This window comes from Lentinula edodes, assembly GCF_021015755.1.
Source record: "Lentinula edodes strain Le(Bin) 0899 ss11 chromosome Unknown C8R40scaffold_48, whole genome shotgun sequence".
Classification (NCBI taxonomy): Eukaryota; Fungi; Basidiomycota; class Agaricomycetes; order Agaricales; family Omphalotaceae; genus Lentinula; species Lentinula edodes.
The window spans coordinates 54,053-75,184 of NW_025764354.1; the positions used below are offsets into that span (position 1 = coordinate 54,053).

Sequence of the window (21,132 nt, forward strand, 5' to 3'; positions counted from 1 at the left end):
AAGAGAAACATCTTCGTTAACCAAGAAAGGTCCCACTCAATGCCATGAATTCAAGGGGCAATATACTCTACGACAGCACCGTGTAATCTATGTATGATCAAATCGAAGAATCCCAAACCTCCGAAAGAAAAGGTCAACTCATCGTCAGACAGGGATGACACTAATACAACTCCACTCTGCGAAAGACATTCTTGAACGAAGTTGGACAAGCATCTATTGTCCGTCCGCTTCTTCGTTGCAACACGCTCAAGAAGAGAGAACCACCCCCGATAGTCTGGGGAGCCTTGACGCATGATATATATATATAGATTTTGGTCTGTTGAAAGTGAGAGTGGGAAGGGCAAATAGTGCTTCACCCCAGTGCCCTGCAACGAGTCGAAGAAAACATGGCAAGAAGTACAGGGATTGGTAACATGGTTCAGATCGAAGCCACTGGATATTTCGATAAGACTTAGGTCCAAAATGTAAGCAGAACACGTACAATTGTTTGCTTGTTTCAGTTGTCTTCGCGTCTATCTTCGACCACCGCCACTTACACCTCCAACAAGCACCTCAAAGAACATCGGGTCCACAAGTAAAATTTCAATGCACAAGCCAGATGAAGACCATTTCAGCAAAGAAAAAAAGTTATTTAGGAAGCACAAGTAGTACGACGCCATACACAAAAAAAAGTGTACCCAGAGCTGATTAGCCACCCAGTCAGTAGGCGTAAAACGACAAGACGACATGCCCAGCTCCGGCCTATTTCCTCTACTCGTCCAGCAGCAAAACTTTTGAGAAAAAGAACCAAAGTTTGACCATAACAACTATGGAAAATGTTGGACGAGATGACTGTAGGGAAAGAAAAAAAAGGGCTCGGCTCTTTATTATACCGGTGCCATCGGCGATGTTTGGGCCGGAACTAAGCGGATGACACTTTTGGGCGACGAATGGCCGGCACTGGGCTTGTGCTATTCCTACAAGCCAGTAGTGGCCACGATCAATGTAACCACTAAGAGGACCAGGAAAGTGCCATGCCATCCTTAGTCGAAGACATGACTTAGTGAAATCTAGCCATCCTTCAAACACAATTCAACTTGTCGATTTAAACACCCTTGTCACTCTAAATACCTATGTATCATCTCTATGGTGAAGCCATAGAGCCCATCTCAATATCCTCTGGCTGAGCACCAATCTTGAGAGATTGATCTTCTACTATACCTACTGCGTCCTTCCCCGCCCTCTCCCTCAGTGCCTCCTTCGCTTCCTTCTTCAACTGTTCCTCATCTCCCCTCAAAAGCTCCTTATGTCCAATCAGAACAACGCTAGCCACAAACGCGAGAGTGGTTAACGCAGCATTGAGGATGAAGATATTTTTGAAACCCTTGTTGTATCCTTCAACGAGGATATAATCAGCTTGGGAGGTCGAGATTCCGAATTGCGCGAGATAGGAGGATTGCTTGAGTAAGGACGGGTTGTTTATTATGGACGATATAGTATCGGAAGAGAGGGAAAAGGGCTCCATAGATGCACGCATTGCGTTATTCCTGTATATCGATGAGGTTTACTTACGTGGAGATATGACTCGAGAAAGGTATTCACAGTAGAGCAGCGGAGGAAGGCAGAGCGAGTGCACCACCAAGCATCCTTAGGAACTGATAGATAGAAAGGAACAATAATTAGCATTGACTGAGGGCCTCTGAGAATGGCATAAAAAACACGATACATGCATTCCTAACTGCAGAAACCACAGCCATGTCCTTCCTCTCAACACTAGCTTGAGCAGCAACAGTTGTTGTTTGCATTGTCTGATATTTATATGAGTCGAAGTTAGCGCAAACAAAATTCAGTAATGGGTATGCGTACCGCCCCTACACCAAGACCTGCAATAACCATGAGAACAACCATGACAACTCGACTCGTCTGGGCAGTAAACATGGTTATACAACCACACGCAATAGCAAATGTTCCGAAGCCAAGGTAAATCATGAACTAATAAGACACATTGATGAGCTTCTTTGACGAGGGTTCGAAATGAACGCACTCGATATTTTCCTGTACGGCTGACCCATAATCCCTGAACCATTTGGTATGATGATGAGAAGCTACTTTCAGAGGTGACAGTGTTTGAATTTACTTACCGCGCCTATTCCGGAGAAAATTCCCGGTACGAGGAATGGGATGATGAATGTACCTGGACAATTAAAGAGCAAATGGAGGTAAAGGCTGGCAAGGACAATACTAAAACATACCAGAACGAGTGGGTGAATAACCTAAGATGACTTGAAAAAATTGGGGGAGGTAGAATAGCATAGAAAAGTATACAAATCCGCTATGTCAAAAGAACACCTAAGTTATAAAGATGTTGGAGCAGCGAAGAAGTAAACGTACTTGACAAACATGCAGATATATACGCCGACGACTGTCATGTGCCTGAAGATATACACTGAACAAAGAACAATGAGAACCCATAATCCATTCACCAAAGGATTAAGATATACTCGGAACGAGCGGGAGCCTCGCTGCTTTGGATTCCCATAAACAAAACATGCCAACTGCGACTATCCCGGCAATTAAAGGCCCTAGGACAACAGCTGAATTCCAAGGGAAGGTAACACCGCCCTGAGGACAGTAATGAGCATAGTCATTGGGATTGATTGAAGGAAAGTCTCCTTACCCAGACCAATGGAAGCATGATCATCGTACAGGCCGCAAGAGTTAAGAATACGCCTACGTAGTCAATCATGAGTAATTTGCTAAAGGAAAAATTGCAAAGGTCAATTCATCTAAGAAATATGACGACAACTTATGTACATACCTGCGCATGTCTCCTTGTACGGGCTTCAGAGGCAATAGAAATAATATAGCTATGCTTGCGAACAACGCCACTGGAAGAGTGATCCAGAAAGCCCACTATAACAAGAAAACATTGAGCCATACATGTAGCCTAAGGCAAAGATCTCTACTTACACGCCAACTGACGTGCTGAGCGAGAGCACCACCTATGATGGGGCCAACTGTATACCCAGCAGCAGTCACAGCTCCGGCATATCCTATGAACTTTCCTCTAGAGTGAAATCCGGTGAGCAAACAATCTTGACCAGCAAGGATTTCACATACCGATCCCGCAATGAGACGATATCGGAGACCACTATCTGAACCATACTAGTTGCACCTCCATCTCCTGCACCCGCGATCGCGCGGAAGACTATTATCTGGATCATAGACTTCGAAAATCCTGCGATTAAATTGCCAAATATATATATCCCCATTGCCAAGATAATAGCAGCCTTTCGACCAAAAATATCAGAAAGACGGCCGTACAAAGGTTGGAAGGCTGTCGAAGTCATCAAATACGCAGCGGGGATCCAGGCTGAAACCGAGCCAGCGTTGAATGCCGATGCGACGGTGGAAAGAGAGGCGGAGATGATAACTTGGTCCAAAGTTGTGACAAGGTTACATAGGGAGAGAGCGAAGAGGACGATAATAATTTGACGTGGAGGAAGTAATCTGGTCTGGTCCGTTAGTTGAGGTTCTTTTGGTTGTGAAACAACATTGGCATTAGGCACTTCAACGAATTCTGTCGGTTGTATCGAAGTCGTTATTGAATTCTGAGACATGATTGCAATGGAAGATAGGAAGGAAGGTATACAATGTGGAAATCGGAAAGTAACCGAACGCTGATGACTCGAGATGAAATGACTCCTACTTACAACCAGCACGGTATTCAGACGGTATTGGTAATATTACAGTGAATTTATGATAGAAAAGTATAAATTCGCCTTTGGTCAGGTTGTGTTGATTCTAAAGACTGTGTCTTGACTGTGTCGATGTTTATTAATATTGTTGAGAGGGAGATCGGAAATTCGACCGCCTGCTTTGACCCGTGGTATACCGGAGCCGTTCTATTACATCCTATTACATCTCTTTTGAATGATTACAGCGATGTCTATCTCTGAGGACCGTTCGTCTATCTCTGAACACCACCACCACCATCACGACGTCGCTCATGGGCGAAGTCATGACTACGCGGAGGCCAACAAAGCCTATTTCAACTCTTCAGATCTTGCCACTGAGCTTGCTGATCACCCGGTTTTTGTCGAGTTTGCGAACACGTAGGTATTCGCGCCTCGCTTCTAGGCAGGTTCACTTATTCATATCTTGTTCTAATGATAGCGTCGGGGCAGCCTTGCGCGACACGTATCCGTTTGACCCAAACAGTAGTACCGCTCTTGACTTTGCCTGTGGGACTGGTAAGTTGAAATTGAGCTTGATAGATACCGATCGGCAGTGATTGTGTACAGGTCTCAGCACTCGTTCCTACGCCCCGTATGTAAAATCCGTGCTCGGGGTCGACATTAGTCAGAAGATGCTGGATCAATACATCAGGCAAGCTCATGCCAAAGGTCTCGCTGATAAGATGTCTTGTGTCTGCACCGAGCTGAAAGGCGTGGAAGGCGAGTTAGACGGCGCCAAATTCGACGTTGTCACTGTAAGTGTGATTAATCCTTGAGTTTTACCACAATCGTAATCTGGGTCCCTTATTAGTGTGTCATGGCATATCATCACTTTGGATCTGTTACAGAAATCACCTCGATACTCGTACGCTTCCTCAAACCTAATGGAATGCTGGTCGTAGTGGATATTGAAGCTCCAAGTATTCCTGGCAAAGCTCCTACAGATGTCAATAGTTTAGTTGTCGAGGGATTGCAAGATCTTGGCCACGTCGCCCACAAACGTGGATTCAAGGTTACGGAAATGAAGGAGTTGTTCGAAGGGGCGGGATTGGTTTCCTTCGATATGAAACACCTTACGCATGTGAAAGTGGAGGGCAAGTTTGAAGTTGACACGTTTTTGGCCGTAGGGTTTAGGCCGGTTGAAAAGTAAGGATCACCATCGTCTGTCTTCTCTTCATGGGCTTGTGTGTAAACTGGCCACGGAGATCTGTACTTGTCACTTCAATCTTACTATGTGCTCGAAGGACGTCGACTTTCTCAATGTCGTTTTCAAGATAAGAAGGCTCTGAAGGGCCCTCAACTTCCGAGTCTGCGATCTCGAAGAATAAACGTTAAACCTCGTTAAACACTGTGCTTGCTGGTCGTAGAACGGCCTAGGTGCGTGAAGTTTGAACGCGCGGTTTGGACATAGACCGGCTCTCACAGATGCTTCTTCAATGGATAGCTAGAGAACGTTCGAACTTGAATGAATGTATCTTTCACATAATTACTACCCGAGTTATCACCTAGAAAAGCCAGTAACTGAGCCGTGCTATTCTCGACGCTTTCCTTGCAACTTACAATACACGCAGCTGACAACGTCTAAATAAGGCACGTGTTAAATCATCGTGAGAAAAGATAGAGAATACATCGTCACGCATTGAGTCGAGCACGCGTCGATCCTCAGGCTTCCATCCAAATATTCATCATTGTATACTTCATCTCAAGAAGAACAGCGACGGACGAAAGTAAGCATTCATTAGTTGCCCGTGATATCGAATCCATGTGCTCACTGCTCAGAATGCTACCGGCCTCATAAAGGCAGTTCCCATCTATCGGAATGCCTTTGGTTATCCAGGAATTATTGTCTCTGGGTTTCTTGGACTTCGTTCGCGGCACACTAGACACGATGACGGGCTCTGTGCTTTACTATCTGACTGCCATGCTGGCATCGACTTCTGTTCTTCGAAGTAATGTTGGGGTGCAAGGTGTAGCCGGCCAGTATCTTCTCGGACTAGGTGAGCAGCAATCGACTATACCTGAGCCATTTTCACTCTCATTTTGATAGGAATCGGAGACATCACTGGGTAATTTCTCTCTTGGTTGTAGGGCACTCAAGCGCTCGCTGACGCTTATCGTAGGCCCGTAGTTGAGACTAACATGATGGTCAGAACAAATTTTCGCATGACCCTCGGGCTAGAGCTCAAAATCTTCTCTAGGGATACGCCAGTTTAGCCCAGACTGATACAGGCTTGCACATGCGCCAGCGCAGTCGCGTCTTCATTGTCGCTGAAGAGGACAACCCCTCAAACACAATAGTATTCATTAACTCTGGTAAGTGGTGCGGGTATGGTACTCAAGAGGAGATGGACAAATTTGGAAATGATTTTTCGAATCGTCAACTTCTATGAGCCAGTACCCGGTCATTTGTTAGAACCTCTACTTTCAAATTACCGTTATTGGCCTGCTACATCCAAATATTGATCGACATCGCAGATATTGCAATGGGTGACACCGGCGTTCGGCGCTCAATCGTCAGCAACCTCACTGCTATGTATCCTGGCGTGTATACCAACGAGAATATCGCGTTCGTGGGGACTCACCAGCACTCCGGAGTCGGCGGCTACCTGGAGAACCTTCTTCCACAAATCACCTCTCTGGGATACGTTGCGGCTACAGCTAACGCCATTGTCCAAGGCACTGTTCTCGCCGTACAAAGAGCCCACAATAGTCTCGCGCCTGGAAGTTTGAGCTTGGGGAACACCACTGTTCTGAACGCGAACATTAATCGCTCGCCGTCAGCCTACCTTGCAAATCCTGCTGAGGAGCGAGCTCAGTACGAGTTCGATCAGGACAAGGAATTAACATTGTTAAGGTTCGATGACGCGAGCGGAAACGCCCGAGGCTTCCTCAGCTTCTTCGCCGTTCATGGCACCAGTCTTTATGAGGTATGTCAAACATTCGATTTATGTTGTACGGCATGATGAATGTCTTGCGGGTGCAGAATAACACTCTCGTCAGCGGTGATAACAAGGGAATGGCAGCATACCTCTACGAGGGTGAGTTCCCAGCTTCTACTCCTGTCGTCGCGAACTCAAGTTATTGTAACAGCGATGATTGAACCTGATGCTATGCCGGGGAATGCCACGTTCGTGGCTGGCTTTACTCAAGGTAAGTATTGACCCTGCTACGTTGACCCATATACCTTTTTTATGATTTTAGCCAACGTTGGTGATACCAGTCCTAATACGTGAGTGAATCTTATGTTGGGACGATTCAACTACTGACTTCATCTCGTTCAGTCTTGGGGCATTCTGCGAGAGCCCCGGTGAATCGTACGACGGGATGGCTTGCGACTTTAACCACTCTACTTGTGGTGGTACTGTCGAAGATTGTCACGGACGGTACGACTACTCCTATTGATCTTGAGATTATTGTCTGAATACCTATCATTTAGTGGGCCCGGTTTCCGCATCTCGGACTTTGCTTCGAATGAAATCATTGCCCAATATCAGGTGGATGGTGCTCAAACCGTCATGGAAGCCTCTAATCGTAGTGCCGTCACTGGATCGGTGCGGAGCGTACATATATACCTAGATATGTAAGTTTATTGAACTGTCTATCTTGACATATGCCTAAACCGCTTTGAACCATTTTCGGTTAGGGCCAACCACACATTCACTTTACCGAACGGGACCAGTGTGCAGACATGTCCCCCTGCTATGGGTGAGGGCACCGCTTGAATCTCCAGGGTAGATTTTCGATGAACACCTTTTACAGGATTTGCTTTCGCGGGTGGAACTACGTTGGCAATGCCCTTTCTGTTCTTGTTGAGAATTCTCAACCTTTTTCCAGCGATGGTCCAGGCGCATTCGACTTCATCCAGGGGGACAACTCTTCTCAACCCCAGTAGGCGTTCCCTTGTAAATTACGTTGTTAGATCTAATTGTTTGACAGAAACCCTTTTTGGGAAATAGTCAAAGGTCCGAATACCTGTTTCCTGGTGAGATCGTCCTCATGATGACAATGGTTCAATAAGACTTCGTTACTCCGGCACCGTCTGCGGCACAGATAGCTTGTCAAAATCCCAAGCCCATTCTTCTCAATACTGTTCGTTTTAGCGCTCTTGTCGTGTTCTTATCCTGCCTTCGTCTCACACAGTATGTTAGGGATATGCGGATCTTCCCTACCAATGGTCACCCAGCACAGTGGACATTCAGATGCTTCGTGTAGGCCAATTAGGTCAGTAGCGTTGAATACAGTCTCTTGCAATCTCGAACTTAATTCTGTTATCCAGTCATGCTTGTTATGCCAGGTGCGTTCTCATCATGTTCACTTTGAAGATGTAATCGACCACGTTGGTATAATGATCAGGTGAACTCACAACAATGTCCGGAAGAAGAATTAGGTTTGTTCCGTTAATTTTAATTTTGAGACGGGAAATCGTCGGGCTCACGCGGTCTTCCGGTTATCTTTCATTCGGCAGACAAGCTGTACGCTCTAAACTGATATCCTCGGGCGTTCTCGAAAACGATGCTTACGTCGTAATTGCTGGTCCTGCCAACACTTACGCCCATTACGTGGCTACTCTGGAAGAGTACAGTGTACAGAGATACGAAGGAGCGTCAACCATATTTGGACAATGTATGTATTGTTTTGGGATCATTAAGTCGCTACTAATATCGTTCGAGAAATAGACACCCTCGATGCATACATCGACAAATATACCAGTCTTGTTCCTTTCATTGCGGATACGGTTACGGGTACTCCTGCGTCTGATGCTCCTCCTGCAGAACAAACTTCCAAGGCTATTTCACTCCAGGTATCCTTGCTCTCCATCATCGACTGTCCGGGTACTGACCATCGTCATATTGCAGTTACCTGTTGTGTTCGACTCGGCTCCTTTTGGTTCTAGTTTCGGCCAAATTCAGACGGACGTTGGGACTACTCCTTATCAGGCAGGACAAACTGTCTTTGCCACCTTTGTTGGAGCGAATCCCCGGGTCAGCGCTTTCTTCTCCCAATTCTGTTGTTCAGCTGATATCATTCTAGAACAACCTTCGACTGGAAGAAACATTTTTTAGTATTGACCGACTTGTCTCAGGAGCATGGCAGATGTTTAGGTCGGACTCTCATCCATCTACCACCTACTCTTGGGTTCAGACAAGCACGGTAAGTCTTTTGTGGACTCTTTGCCCTCGAGTATCCTTAAAAACTCATACCTTTACAGATACTAGGTACCAGCCAAGTCAACATCACTTGGTAAACAACTCGTCTCTTAAACAACTGTCTGTCAACTAATCACCTTATTCACATCTAGGTCAATCGAAAACGGGACTCCTGGTAAGTTTGCCGTTGAACTCAATCGCTGGCACTGACTACTCCCATGTCGTAGCTGGTACATATCGCATACGTTACTTTGGCGACTCGAAGCCTCTCATTGGGTCTATTTCTTCATTCGTTGGACAATCTGGCAATTTTACGATTTCGTGAACAGAGTGGCGGGATAGGGCGGGATGTGTTTTGCCAATCTATGTATCATGACAATGTTCCACTGTCATCATTTCATGAATAAGTATCCTCGTAATGACACTTGTACGCTTTCTGGTTCTCCCGCCCGGCAATGACAAGTTGTGTCAGTGACTACTTGCGGTCCGCCCACCGATCTGCCTTGAGGTCTACATGTGTAAAATTTTAAGAAACAAACACGTTCCTTTAGCCTACTTCATTCTCTCTTCGCACTACTAGTGTACTTCAACATGTTTCGAAGTTTGGCACAATTGGGTGCTAAGGGCAACTCCACAGAAAAGAAATCCATTTCGCCGACTTTAAGGTCCGACATCTACACTACAATAGACCAGTATAAGGCCTGGCTGGCTGGGACCCGTGGTCAGGCAGGCGACGGTGTATCATATGCCCCTATGCTGCACACAATCCAGAAGCATTTTCCAAATGTGGCGATCGGTCTAGAGGCGCTCGGACAGATCGAAGCAGAAGTTGGAGTGATTGTTGGCGGAATTACAAACATGGTTCTCGAAATGAGCAAGTGGGAAGCTCTCGGAGGGGGGATGGCCATGCGTACATGGGTAGACACGATTGTGAACGTGTACGCTATGATTCCTCATGGTTCCAAGAAGGAAATAATCGCCCGAGGGATTGTACGAGGGATCAACCAACACACAGATTATTCTTTGATGACGAAGGAATTTGCAGCAAGGATCCAAATTATATCCTGTCTAAAAAGCCGTAAGCATTCTAATTATTTACTTCGGCATCGTGTTTAATTGTTCTCTTATACTAGTCTGCCTAAAAATATATGGTCCCGGGAGCGAAGAGAGTAGGCAGGCCGAAGCTATGTTGAGCTCGAAGTTGATTTAGGATCTCCGTGCTCCATGATATAGTAAGTATTCTTGCGACAGGCGTTCTCAGTTCATCCTCTACAGTCGATTCACTAAGCTCAAATGTGACATCGAGGCAAAATCGTTGTAAAATACTAGTTCAAATGCATTTTGAGATTTGAGGTTAGAATAGTGGTAAAGTCCGGACTGGTATACGTATTAATCATACAAAGACGACAAGAGCGTCCTGAACTCGAGGAGTCTTGGACTACAGCAAGAAACAGGGCGTTTTGTTCTCATACAGAACGTACAATAAATATGAGTATAACTTAGAATGACACTTGTAAGTCACTTTGTATATTTCCTGGATTATATCTGGTGCAAGGGATACTGAAAGAGGACCAGTAAGGACCGGTACACGTGCTGATAAAAGTTACTCACAAACTGCGAATGTTGGGGGAAGCTCGATGTAGTTGGGGAGGATGAACTCGAGCAACTCCCATCAATGCTGGAAGCATTGTATTCATCCCAACAATCGGGGGTTGTCGGAAGTGAGGTATATCCTCTCTGTCCGCCAGAAAGGTCATTGAAACAATCCCATTTGGAGTCGTAGCTCGATGACATTTCTGAAACACTTCCGGTGCTGTAACCAGGGCCGTTGTACTCTCGATAACTCGAGATATCCATTTCTTGGAACGTGCCGATACTAGAATCTACCGCAGAGAATGGAGAGATTTGCGGAGGAGATACTTTCTCTGGCACGTAACGGAACTTGTACGTCGCAGAGAACAACGTCGTTGGTTCAGAGAAAGATGAGTATGGTTCTCGAATGACGCGATGCTGGATAGTGAAGCTAGTAGGGTCTAGAAAGAGTATTAGAACATGAGTTGTCATCGAATGTGAGATCGCCCTACCTGGACTGTTGCAGATCATGTTCCAGTATCTGGGGACCAAGTCGCATGTGTACAAAGTAGCGCCTCCAGGGGCGGCTTGGTTGACCATGGCGGTCAACACAGACTGATCTTCATAACAGACGTCAGCATAGTATATGGTGAACATTGATTGCGCGGCTACGGAGGCGTCGAAACTCGAAGTGAACGCTAGGGATGGTTTGATACTTCTGATGGGTCGAGGACCATGCGCCGAAGATACGATTGCATCCCGGGAGCTGGTGATATCGATGTGGGAAGATCCTTTCCGTCCCACAGAAGAAGGACCATCTTCAGGTACAATGTCGATATACATCACATTCGAGGACAGTGAGAATTCTAGCTCTTGGGATATGGGTGAGGTGGGAACTGACGATGATCCAGCAGTGTGCACAGACGAGCGAGAACCAGAACGTCGAAGTGAATAATGCGACCGATTGGAGATAGGGGCTCCAGAATTCAGAACCGGTGAAAGCAATTTTTGTACTAATTATATCCGGTCAGCCTCGACCAAAATTATGTATATCGTCCATACATTTTCTGCCCCCACCGCAGGTATCTCTCAGTTGTTGTAAACGGCTACCGACTTGCTTTGCGGTTCGTGACTCGCCGGTTGTTTTGAGAATGTGCTCGGAGATGAACCTATTGCGCATGGGGAACCTAAAGGATATAAGATTAGCCTTTTGAAGAAATCATCTTCACCACTACGAACCGACCGAGTAATAGCGTCTCTCTCGAGTTATCAGGCTGATAAAGAGATAGTCCTGATGTATTTCTATGAGCATCATAGTAACCATTGTTCGCAGAGGACTAACCTTCAAGCAAAGCGGCCTCGAGATGTAATGGCCATACTACTTTCCCTCCTTTCAGTGTCTTCCAACTTTTTCGACATTTGACAACGGCCCGGAAGACATCATCCGTTCCAGATGCTGCCGTTGAAAAGGCGGGATCTAATGAGCAGCTTTCAAGGCTAGGAGAGGGCGATGAAGTGCTCGAAGCGTCACTGTCAACCACATAGTGTGAGTTTGACATACTGGGAGAATAGTGTGCCATAGCAGTGAAGTTGGCAGAGGATTGACAAACAGGGGGTTGGAAAGGGAGATCTCTTTATAAATAAGAGACCGAAGGCTTTGATGTTGAATGGAAAGATATTCGCCTAAGCCTTCCTCGGCTGTAGATAAATGAAAATATCCACGGGTTGACCGTTGAGATTTGAATCTTCTCGTAATTAACAAAGCTGCACAGGGATGACTGGTTTAAGATGTTAGAACCTTGTTCAAACGCCAAACTCGTGGATCGATTCGGAACTTCTATCGGAAGTTCATGATAAGTTCAAATACAATAACGACCGAAAAAGGCTCACGATTTCTTCCCAGGTTGTTCGTTCTTCGAAAAACTATGGATTTCATGCGATGAGTTCGAACAATGTGCAAATCGACATGTCCAGACGCGCATCTCAAAATACAATTTTCAGCGCTTCTAGGTGCTTCTTCTGCTGAACAGAAGGGTAAAGACTCCTCGCTCGAACTTGCATATAATGCTCCGTTCTCATGCCATAACACAGCCACACGTCGGCGTATGTTTTGACCGAGTGAAAGGTGGGCGGAAGTAAGCTACAACGTTGAGGTTCCCTATGGTAAGTTTGAACGGAAGGAGTCTATACCGGTACAGTCTTTGAAGCACAGGCTGAGTTCCAAGTAAGTCCCCAGTAAAACTCCTGTTTGCTTTTTGCTTTTGACTAAGGCATTTAGCGATACGAGCGAGTCAGACTTGAGGTGACACGAATTAAACGGAGCGTACCGTAATTAACGCGTTTGGTTCAGTTATAATTTAAATAATGGCGAGATGCACGCTTGACGACTCATGACGAGCGCTGGTCTATTAGGTTGAGGGTAGAAAGAAATAAGGTTCAGAGATGGATCGAAATATCCCAATGTGGAAGGACATCAGAGAGAACCTATCATCAGACTGTATGATACCAGAGGAGTGGATCAACATAAACGCTCAGACGGGAAACACCTTGTAAACTGATTGAAGATCCTACTAAGCACTGCAGAGCTTATCGTATTTCGAGCAATGATTGGCAGGCCAGTTTCGAACGTACATTGGGCACACACACATTCTGGATAAGCTACACAGGTAGACAGGTTATCCATTATTTTGGATACTAATGGACGACTCGGAGGAGACGATGAGCCATGTGCCGACAGTTAGGATGTGTATTTGGGGGTGGAGTCGCGGCAAGTTACTTATCGATCCCATCGGAGTAATCAAGAAGCAGCTTGGTTAGATGGTGTAACAAATCGCCATGTCATACGCCTCTTATCGGACTTGGGGAAGTGACTCAATCGAACAAGGGAACCCCCATCTGCAATGGAGGGGAGCAGAGACAACACCGACCGGCACGTGATCGAGGAGGCGGATCAGTTGCGTCGTCCGGACTTTTTTCCGTTCACAATTTCCAAGTGTCTTCCGGGTGTCTTCAGTAAATTCAACTAAAGATCAGGCTTAATCAGACTAACTCACAAAGAGTCAGAATATTGTCAGATCAAGTACTCACCGTACCCTTAGAGCTATTCCATGCTTACTACAATGATCAGATGGGTCGGGAAGTTTGGAGCGAATCATCCAGATTTATATTTTGTGGCAGTTGATGTTCGAGTTACTTCCCTCTGTTGTTTATTCCAATGACTGCTGGATCGCTGATATTGATGACAACTTCACAAAATTCTTATGGATTATGGTTCTAGTCAGAGCACTGGCAGTGTATGATATGTTTTCCAGCTAGTAGAAAATCAAGGACTTCTTGCGATTCGCTGGCGGTCTTAACACTGGTTCCTGGCTCATGGTCGAATGAATTACGGTCTCCCGCTTTCTGTGACCTACTGAGTGTTGGGCATCTTTAAAGGCAAGTACGTGCCAACTGGTGCCTGCTGAATACATGCAAGTAAACAAACAGCCATACGTCGCGGGATACGTCGGCGCCTTAAACTCGAATTTTCCGAAAATATACATTTGCAGGCCATACTAAATAGATCCTCGACTGATTCGAATGATATAGTATGTGGTCGGACGGAACGAGAGGAATCTGCATTATAGACAGGAGCAGTGCGACATGCTCTCGCTATCGTTGACCTATTAAGTGAATGGCAGTTCAAGTAAATAGATTCGGGAACTAAACCTTTATTTTACCGGTGAGAATTTACCAAATTTTATTGTCCAGTTGAACGTGAATGACAGACTCCCCACTGCCACCTACAGGGAGAATCAATAACATGCAGTTCCACTTTGTGCTTTTATTCGTGCATCCCTTTGCACTAGGATTCAATCTCATACGCCGTAAGTATCTCCGATAGGTAAGAATTATGACAGGCATTTAGAAGGACAATGACTCTCTGAGATGCAGGCTCAGTGATAAATGCTGGCCTTGTAAAACCAATATGAATATTACCTGTTTAAGACTGGGCCGTCCGTAGCTTCTTCATCATCTGTTCTTTAGACATTGTCACGCCTCGTTTTTGCGGGTAGGTTTCCATTACTTTGGAGACAAGAGCGAATGCAACGATTTTTTTCGCCATCAATGAAGCATCGAAGCGTAGCAAGATGCATCTTCTCGCAATCCAAGTTCACCGAACGAAATTCGAGTGAGGGGGCCAGGCGACGAAGGGGACGGGGGGAAACAAGATATCCGAGACGCCCGTTTGCTTCTTAATCTTATCGTGGAGCATTGGTACAATTCATGCCGCACATCATGATACATATATGAACGTACAGACAATTAGGGTGGGGTGGAGGGGTATATGGTTCAGCTTTAATAACGAATGTTCATGCCCCCTACGTAGTCCGAAAAAAATATGTCAGAATCAACAAAGAACCAAGCAGCGTAAGTAAATGGCATCGGCTGATAGATAGTGATATAAAATCCTGCTTTGACGATACGTCCATTATTGCGTTATAGTAGTATCATCCGCAGTTGTGGATGTTGTGGCAGGGACAGATATAACCCCAGTGGTTGATGCCGAAATAACTGTTGATGCGGCGGCGGCGGTAGAGGTGGTGACAACGCCGCCTCCGCACACCGTGGCAGGAACTGTCGCGCTAATCGCATCCCAGGCATTCGGATAGGAGCAACCCGCGATTGCTGTAGCGGCACTCGTAGTATCCGATGAGTCAAACCATCCATTTCCTTCGCTTATGCTTTTAGTTGTGGCGGTTAGTGTCGGAGGTGGGAGCGTGGCGACAGAGCCAGTAGGTGTATAAGTAGGCACAAAGGCCATTTGATCCACTGCAACGCCGGAAATTTGAGCAGGTGGCCATACCCCAAATTCAGCGGTAGCAGTAGCAGCAATGGTCCCTGCGCCCACACCCCCTGTTTGCCAGGATTGGAACGTTTGGTTCCACGGCTGGCTGACACCTTGAGCAGCACAAGCTCCTACGGCTTCCCGAGGATCAGTGGGTATCCACCCACCCTCAAGTCCCAGCTGATACGACCAGAGGGGGGACTCAACACGGTTGTTGGCAGTGGAGTTCCCTATCTTCCATGTCCAGAAAAACCAGTTCTGAGTGGCGTCCATGCTAGCGAGAGCAAACGCTTTCACACCATCTATCACGGTGTCATTCCACGTCGACGCATCTTGCCAGAGGTTACAGTCTCCACCATAAGAGGGGGTGTATGAAGAAGTTCCCTTTAGAAAAAGACCACAGTCATTATATCCGTTGGAGAATTCTCCCGCGATGGTGACACCAAAGTCGCTGCGACTGTCGGACAAAATATGGATTAAAATTGTTGTTAATTTTCCGTCGAAGACTTTACCTAGAGTTAATGTCGGGTCCCCAAGCATTGCAAGCCTGAGCAGGCCAAATACCTCCTGCATCTGATCCAAGTCCAGTAGCAATAGGCGAATCGTTAGGTTCGTTATCAAAGGCAAAATATGCTAATATTGTGGTTCAGGCGATATCGCGATGATCAGAATCAACCGACTTACGGTGAGTGTCAATGTTGATACGGTCGGAACCAGGAAGGAATCCAGCCCAACTATCGAGACCAACAAAGCCGTCATGAATCGATATGAAAGGACCATTGCCAGCCCCAAGACCAGTAATCCCACGGATCATGTTGTGTGCCTCAAGGTAACTACAGACACACCCGTGTAAGCAACAGTCGTTGAAAATAAACTGGTATAACGCAATGCCGATGTAGCATGAACAGTCAATTTACTCACAAGTCAGTCAACTGGTCCTTGCCGATAGTCGACAGCAATGCTTCGTTCACGATTCCGAACATAGGAACAACATCGAGATATTCTTGCTGTGCGATGAACTCGGTGATGATCCTGATGTAGTTTAACGTTCGCTGAGCATTGGCTATACCCATGACACCATTGAGGAAGTTGACCTGACCAAGTTTACCAGAATGATTGTAACCTACAGGCAAATCAGAATCAGAAAAGCGATCGCGAAGGTTGTGAAGATTCTCACCATTTTGGGATCCTGGAATGGTATGCAAATCTAGATTGACACGAAGACCATACTTTCGCGCCCAACCTAGGACGCGAAGGATATACCTGTGGAAAAGATTCTTAATTTGGACCCAGGTATCGACCGCACTATTTGAGCTCACTTCCAGCTAGTCTTAGCCAGAAAAGGTTCACCTGGCCAAGTTTCAATTGCCCAGTAGGGGATAGGGAGTCGAATCCAATTCAAGCCAGCGCCTGCGATTTCGGCAATGTCCTGTTCCGTCTGTGAAGGAAATGTCAACGAAATCAATCTGAAGTTTTTTAAGACTAAGATATGGGATAGATACTCACGATGAACGTGTTGTAATGATCCTCCAGCTGGCTGAGACCTCCACCTGTGCCCGTATCCGCAGCCATTGCTTCGCTCAGTGTCCACTCATCGACGGCAGTTGTGTACTTTTCGAAAAAAGAAGGCGTAATGAATGGTTCAATGACAAAAAGACCGCCAAGGTTCACACTGATGTGAAGGTGTAAAGGATATCAGCAATCATACTCGTACGAAGACATGTGGCGCAGCAAACCCATAAATCCTATCAGTAGTCCAGTCCCAGCTTGTGTTGAGCGGAGGGGTCCAGGAGTTTGGTCGAGCGTTGTTATTGAACGGGTCGTTAGGATCATAAACCCCTTAGCCATTACTGTCAGGTCGAAGAAAAAGTGATAGAAATTCCAGGAAACTCACAGTATCCCCCAAATGGATTTTTATAGGTGAAGTTTGCACCACCATCCACGATAATCTCAGAGCCATCGCCACCCGACGTAGCGCCGCTAGGACTCGCAGGATTTCCAGATCCACTACCGACTGAACCACTACCCGCAGACGATCCACTTGCAGACGACCCACTTGTCAGATTGTCCTGATTCTGGCGAGGTTTTATGACCTTAAAGTACACCGGAAGTACGACCGCAAGGACTATAACCGCAAGGACACCTAACCCGACAAGAGTTAGAATTACTAATCTGCCCCTCTTTGTCCCCGAGCCTGGTTTCGCCTGTTGAAGTTCATGATCAGTTTCGTGTTTATTAGCAACCAAAAGCGGTGAGGAGTTGTTCGGTGTGGATTGTACTGAGTTTCCAGTATTTGATTCGAGAAAAGAAGCCCTAGGTTGCTCCAGAAATCTGTCGGCTTCACCAGGTGGGAGTGGCGTGCCAGGTGCCGATCCATCCACTGAAAAATCAGGGTATCTCTCCATATCTTCACTAAGTCAGGAAAAGTAGGAGGTGGAAGTCGACGAAAACAACGAAACGTGGGAGTAATGCGTTGAACACTGGCAGAACCAACGTCGACGGTTAGAGACCCGCGATTTAGAATTCTTTCTCATGGTCAATGTTCCCACATTATTTTTTACGATTCGTACTATCAACGAAACTACTGTCCCAGCGAAGAATTATTGTCGCTCTCCAGATCCTCTGGCAGTACGCACCTCTTTATGTCTATCTATGTGTCTCTCTGATTTCTGATTCTCTCAGGTCCGCTGGCAACAACTAAAATTTTCCCGCGTGGTTCCCACCAGCTAACATGAACCTTCACATGTGGCACAGTGTATTTTCAGTCAGCTCTCGATGTCCGCATTTGCTATTTCAAAAATAGATACCTGCGGCGTCACCATATATCTATCATAAGCATTCCATGGCCAGATGCTAACTTTTTTCTTCACGTAGAGAATTCGACGTATGTGAGCCATATCATATAGAGTATGTATACGGAGCACCTACATGCGCCAGACCTAGATTCAATATTCCTATTTCGGAACGTCCAAAGCAAATGATGGAATCAGCTATGATATTTGAGCTAGGTCAAACGATGGAATCAGTCCATTGCCATCAGCGTCTATCAGCCTATTCGTTCAATACGGTAGACGCTTGGAAGGGCCGTGCACCTGCGACGAAGATTACATGCGACGGAATATGACCGGCACCTTGCATGGAGATCGACTGATACTTTCTTTCACCAGTCAAACGGCACGAGCAGATCATTTAGCTACTTCAGGCTGGGGTGATTGATTCAACATATGATTCATATTGATCAATCGTCCGGCTACACTCTGCTACACTGCAGAGTGTACGTAGGACCGAAAAAGTACCGGTGAGGTTTCTATGAACAGGCATTGCTTTGATTTATGACGTTATTTGACAGGGGGTCATCCAACGAAGGAGGACCTTGGGGCAGTTCTATGTCATTGATGTTGAATGAATGAGAAAGAATTTTTTGTTGGTATCTTCGACCTCACCGGATCAAGAACCCTCGGAGGTGAGAAGCAGGCGCTTTCGTATCTACCTGCGCTCCCCTCCGACCGGGTGGCGCGCCACTAGGTTAACTTCAACGTCCACTGCAATGTGTACTTGGCGTATATTGATAGTTCATAATTGCATCCTCTACCAACATGGTCCGTCATAGGCGGGATGTGCCTCATGTTCTACTAGAGTGGGTTCAGGGTATTGTTCGTCTTCATTTTCTTCTTCGTTCTGAGTCACGAAGGGTCACTGGTATCATGATTATCTAGGGGAGTGATGGATGGTGGAAGATATTTCGATTTATGTATCATTTTTCTCTTCAAGCATGGCAGAATTTGACGGCGTTTTACTTCAAGACATGATTCGAGTATGAACCTAACATTCAAGGACTATATGGTTTGCCAATGGAATAGATCAGAGTACTCACAACCGAGCGAGCGTAAACATAAGTTGTCCGCCATTGAGTTCCTCGCACAAACTATACTTATCTATGGGCCCTATCCTAGTAAGACTGCAGACGCAATACACATAACGAATGCAGGTGGATGAACGTCGTTGTTCTCATGCAAATCTTTTCTCGAGTGCAGAAATAATAAAACAATCCTCATGTCCAAAGCATTGAAAAATTGTGATGAAATGAGTCACTTTCCCTGCTTCCATTCCTTTCTCAATAGGTGATAGTCCGATGGATGGGGTCGTTGCCAGAGGTGACTCCGTTGTCAGAGGAATCCCACGGAAGGGCTGGGAAAGAGAGCAGTCCAAAGGCAAGTATAATACTATGCATTTGTGCATAGAAGGGGGTTTCCAGGTTCCACATAAATTTTTTTGGCAAGAAAACACAAGTATGACATCGGAGGATCAGACCTGAGTATGCTAATTTGTCAGGCTAGCACTGAGTAAGGGGACGTAGTAGCATTACCAGTAGTAGCTCGGAGATTGGGATCTAAAGAATGTAAGAGAAGCTCGTGCACAGAAGCGCAAAACCGTGACTTGATTTGTGAGCCACAACGAATCGTGAGCAGGAAATAGAAGGAAACAGAGTGAGAACGGGAAGGATTGTGATCAAACTTCAATCGACTCAGGAGGTATATAACGTGTAAGCGAACCGAATTTTCATTGCAGACTCGACGTAGATCCAATTTTCGGAAACCGAGTCTCGAAAGTCGTAATTTAGGTCCCAGGACGAAAGAGGTTTGGAACAAGTTGTAACTTGATTAGCATAGCGAGAAAAATTCATCAGCCATTGGATATCTAGTGTCAGTGTAAGATAGACCGTCGTAGTCTGCAGAGCCTGGAGAAACTTGAAGTCAACGACAACGACCTTGACAATTTGCATGGAGCATTCAAGTTCTAACTGTAAAATGAGATCCTGTAAATAAAAAGTGAGCGCTGCATCGACCACAGTGATGAGCTCGTAACAGCTCGTAGCACAAATTATGGAGAGTCATGGCGTATGCTTGCTTCACTGCCCGCAACTCCCGCGACACGAAGAGGAGTCTCGAACAACTGCCGACTTCATTCTAGACGCCCAAAGGGAAAGTCATCAATACGTGCAAAACATTTGGATTCCGAGGACCCATACTGATCTTCTATCAGAATCAGAATACCGTATATCCTATCCTATCCGTAACGCTGATACCACAACGAACCTCAGAAAACTGCTCAGAGAATGCTGTAACTTAGGCATTCGACAAAGATAGTAGCAACGGGAGACGAGATTCTCCCGCGTATATCAAAAACATTCATGACGTAAGTATGTAGTCGTACGATTTCAAGTCGTAGCTCACCTACTCAAAGTCCCAGAATCAGAACAGTCTTGAATAGCTTGACTCCTGTTCTGGCATATCGCGGTGACTCGGCTTCCTGGCTTTCTTATACCGTGCTAATATTGTTGTTCAAAAACTGGATATCTACTCAGTATAAAACTTATTGCAAGTACAGGTTAAACTAAACTTTGAACATCGAGACGCACAGTCAAAGTGATTGAATTAAGTTCGCATCAGATACGTAGCGGTCCGAGACTTCGAGAGATTCTGACTGTCCGCCGGATATGATGTTATCGTTTTCCTTTCCTTTCCTATACAATTTCATCGCTTACAGACACTAGGATTCATCAAGCGGTCTGGAACTGGAATCTTCCGGCCCAGCACCGCTATTCACGAAGTCCAGGGCAGCGCAGTGAGAGTGACGCTTTGTTTCGAACGGTGTACCTGCGGTGTACCATGAATATCTGTCGGATTTCTCCCAAGATTTGATTGGAGATCTGTTCGTGCGTCAACCTTCGAGGTCGGATCGGAGGAAGATTTACGCCTCGAGAATTTCTCCACTAGTTGTTTGACAATCTTTTGAACATCCTAAAGTCAAATTAGTTGTAGATATTGATATTGATGATGGAAATACACTGATTCTGAGTAGGTTTGTG

General features: G+C 45.9%; 6 protein-coding genes across 6 annotated transcripts; 3 read left to right on the plus strand and 3 right to left on the minus strand.

Annotated features, from left to right (window-relative positions):
- Window positions 1–875: 875 nt before the first annotated feature.
- On the minus strand, window positions 876–3,813 carry C8R40DRAFT_662616 (major facilitator superfamily domain-containing protein). Its single transcript, XM_046235811.1, has 13 exons — window positions 3,100–3,813; window positions 2,950–3,046; window positions 2,798–2,892; window positions 2,657–2,735; window positions 2,481–2,601; window positions 2,371–2,425; window positions 2,232–2,311; window positions 2,121–2,173; window positions 2,024–2,056; window positions 1,846–1,971; window positions 1,710–1,787; window positions 1,582–1,634; window positions 876–1,526 (listed from the first exon to the last, which is right to left on the minus strand). The coding sequence occupies exons 1-13, from the start codon at window positions 3,597–3,599 to the stop codon at window positions 1,124–1,126; spliced, it is 1,773 nt and encodes a 590-aa protein (XP_046081141.1). The 5' UTR covers window positions 3,600–3,813; the 3' UTR covers window positions 876–1,123.
- A 111-nt stretch (window positions 3,814–3,924) lies between these two features.
- Window positions 3,925–4,866, plus strand: C8R40DRAFT_1163261 (S-adenosyl-L-methionine-dependent methyltransferase; the record flags this gene model as incomplete). Its single annotated transcript, XM_046230350.1, has 4 exons — window positions 3,925–4,094; window positions 4,156–4,232; window positions 4,284–4,471; window positions 4,528–4,866. The coding sequence occupies 4 exons, from the start codon at window positions 3,925–3,927 to the stop codon at window positions 4,864–4,866; spliced, it is 774 nt and encodes a 257-aa protein (XP_046081142.1).
- Window positions 4,867–5,604: 738 nt separating this feature from the next.
- Window positions 5,605–9,188, plus strand: C8R40DRAFT_1057704 (Neutral/alkaline nonlysosomal ceramidase; the record flags this gene model as incomplete). The annotated part of the gene is made up of 25 exons (XM_046225166.1): window positions 5,605–5,713; window positions 5,764–5,782; window positions 5,837–5,861; window positions 5,915–6,029; window positions 6,192–6,643; window positions 6,700–6,754; window positions 6,807–6,866; window positions 6,918–6,945; window positions 6,998–7,099; window positions 7,153–7,296; window positions 7,360–7,421; window positions 7,476–7,500; window positions 7,551–7,604; window positions 7,653–7,678; window positions 7,735–7,805; window positions 7,865–7,937; window positions 7,993–8,010; window positions 8,070–8,103; window positions 8,182–8,339; window positions 8,393–8,517; window positions 8,573–8,698; window positions 8,748–8,867; window positions 8,926–8,957; window positions 9,016–9,038; window positions 9,091–9,188. 25 exons carry the CDS (start codon window positions 5,605–5,607, stop codon window positions 9,186–9,188), a joined length of 2,154 nt encoding a protein of 717 aa, XP_046081143.1.
- A 158-nt stretch (window positions 9,189–9,346) lies between these two features.
- Window positions 9,347–10,179, plus strand: C8R40DRAFT_1154360 (uncharacterized protein). The gene is made up of 2 exons (XM_046229586.1): window positions 9,347–9,941; window positions 9,997–10,179. Exons 1-2 carry the CDS (start codon window positions 9,455–9,457, stop codon window positions 10,071–10,073), a joined length of 564 nt encoding a protein of 187 aa, XP_046081144.1. The 5' UTR covers window positions 9,347–9,454; the 3' UTR covers window positions 10,074–10,179.
- Window positions 9,997–12,174, minus strand: C8R40DRAFT_663663 (uncharacterized protein). The gene is made up of 6 exons (XM_046235812.1): window positions 11,778–12,174; window positions 11,675–11,726; window positions 11,498–11,622; window positions 10,954–11,448; window positions 10,475–10,896; window positions 9,997–10,423 (listed from the first exon to the last, which is right to left on the minus strand). The coding sequence occupies exons 1-6, from the start codon at window positions 12,013–12,015 to the stop codon at window positions 10,403–10,405; spliced, it is 1,353 nt and encodes a 450-aa protein (XP_046081145.1). The 5' UTR covers window positions 12,016–12,174; the 3' UTR covers window positions 9,997–10,402.
- A 2,732-nt stretch (window positions 12,175–14,906) lies between these two features.
- On the minus strand, window positions 14,907–17,668 carry C8R40DRAFT_1057812 (glycoside hydrolase superfamily; the record flags this gene model as incomplete). The annotated part of the gene is made up of 9 exons (XM_046225175.1): window positions 14,907–15,720; window positions 15,776–15,896; window positions 15,948–16,096; window positions 16,185–16,386; window positions 16,441–16,526; window positions 16,583–16,701; window positions 16,770–16,935; window positions 17,000–17,102; window positions 17,158–17,668. The coding sequence occupies 9 exons, from the start codon at window positions 17,666–17,668 to the stop codon at window positions 14,907–14,909; spliced, it is 2,271 nt and encodes a 756-aa protein (XP_046081146.1).
- Between the last annotated feature and the right edge of the window lie 3,464 nt (window positions 17,669–21,132).

Coding starts and splice junctions, on each gene's coding strand:
- C8R40DRAFT_662616 (XM_046235811.1), bottom strand. CDS start 3,599: ATGTCTCAGAATTCAATAACGACTTCGATACAACCGACAGAATTCGTT. Junction 2,426..2,480: donor GAGGCTCCCGCTCGTTCCGA/GTATATCTTAAT, acceptor TTCTTTGTTCAG/TGTATATCTTCAGGCACATG. Junction 2,057..2,120: donor TTTTCTCCGGAATAGGCGCG/GTAAGTAAATTC, acceptor CAAATGGTTCAG/GGATTATGGGTCAGCCGTAC.
- C8R40DRAFT_1154360 (XM_046229586.1), top strand. CDS start 9,455: ATGTTTCGAAGTTTGGCACAATTGGGTGCTAAGGGCAACTCCACAGAA. Junction 9,942..9,996: donor TATATCCTGTCTAAAAAGCC/GTAAGCATTCTA, acceptor CTCTTATACTAG/TCTGCCTAAAAATATATGGT.
- C8R40DRAFT_663663 (XM_046235812.1), bottom strand. CDS start 12,015: ATGGCACACTATTCTCCCAGTATGTCAAACTCACACTATGTGGTTGAC. Junction 10,897..10,953: donor CTGGAACATGATCTGCAACA/GTCCAGGTAGGG, acceptor TACTCTTTCTAG/ACCCTACTAGCTTCACTATC. Junction 10,424..10,474: donor TCCCCCAACATTCGCAGTTT/GTGAGTAACTTT, acceptor GTCCTCTTTCAG/TATCCCTTGCACCAGATATA.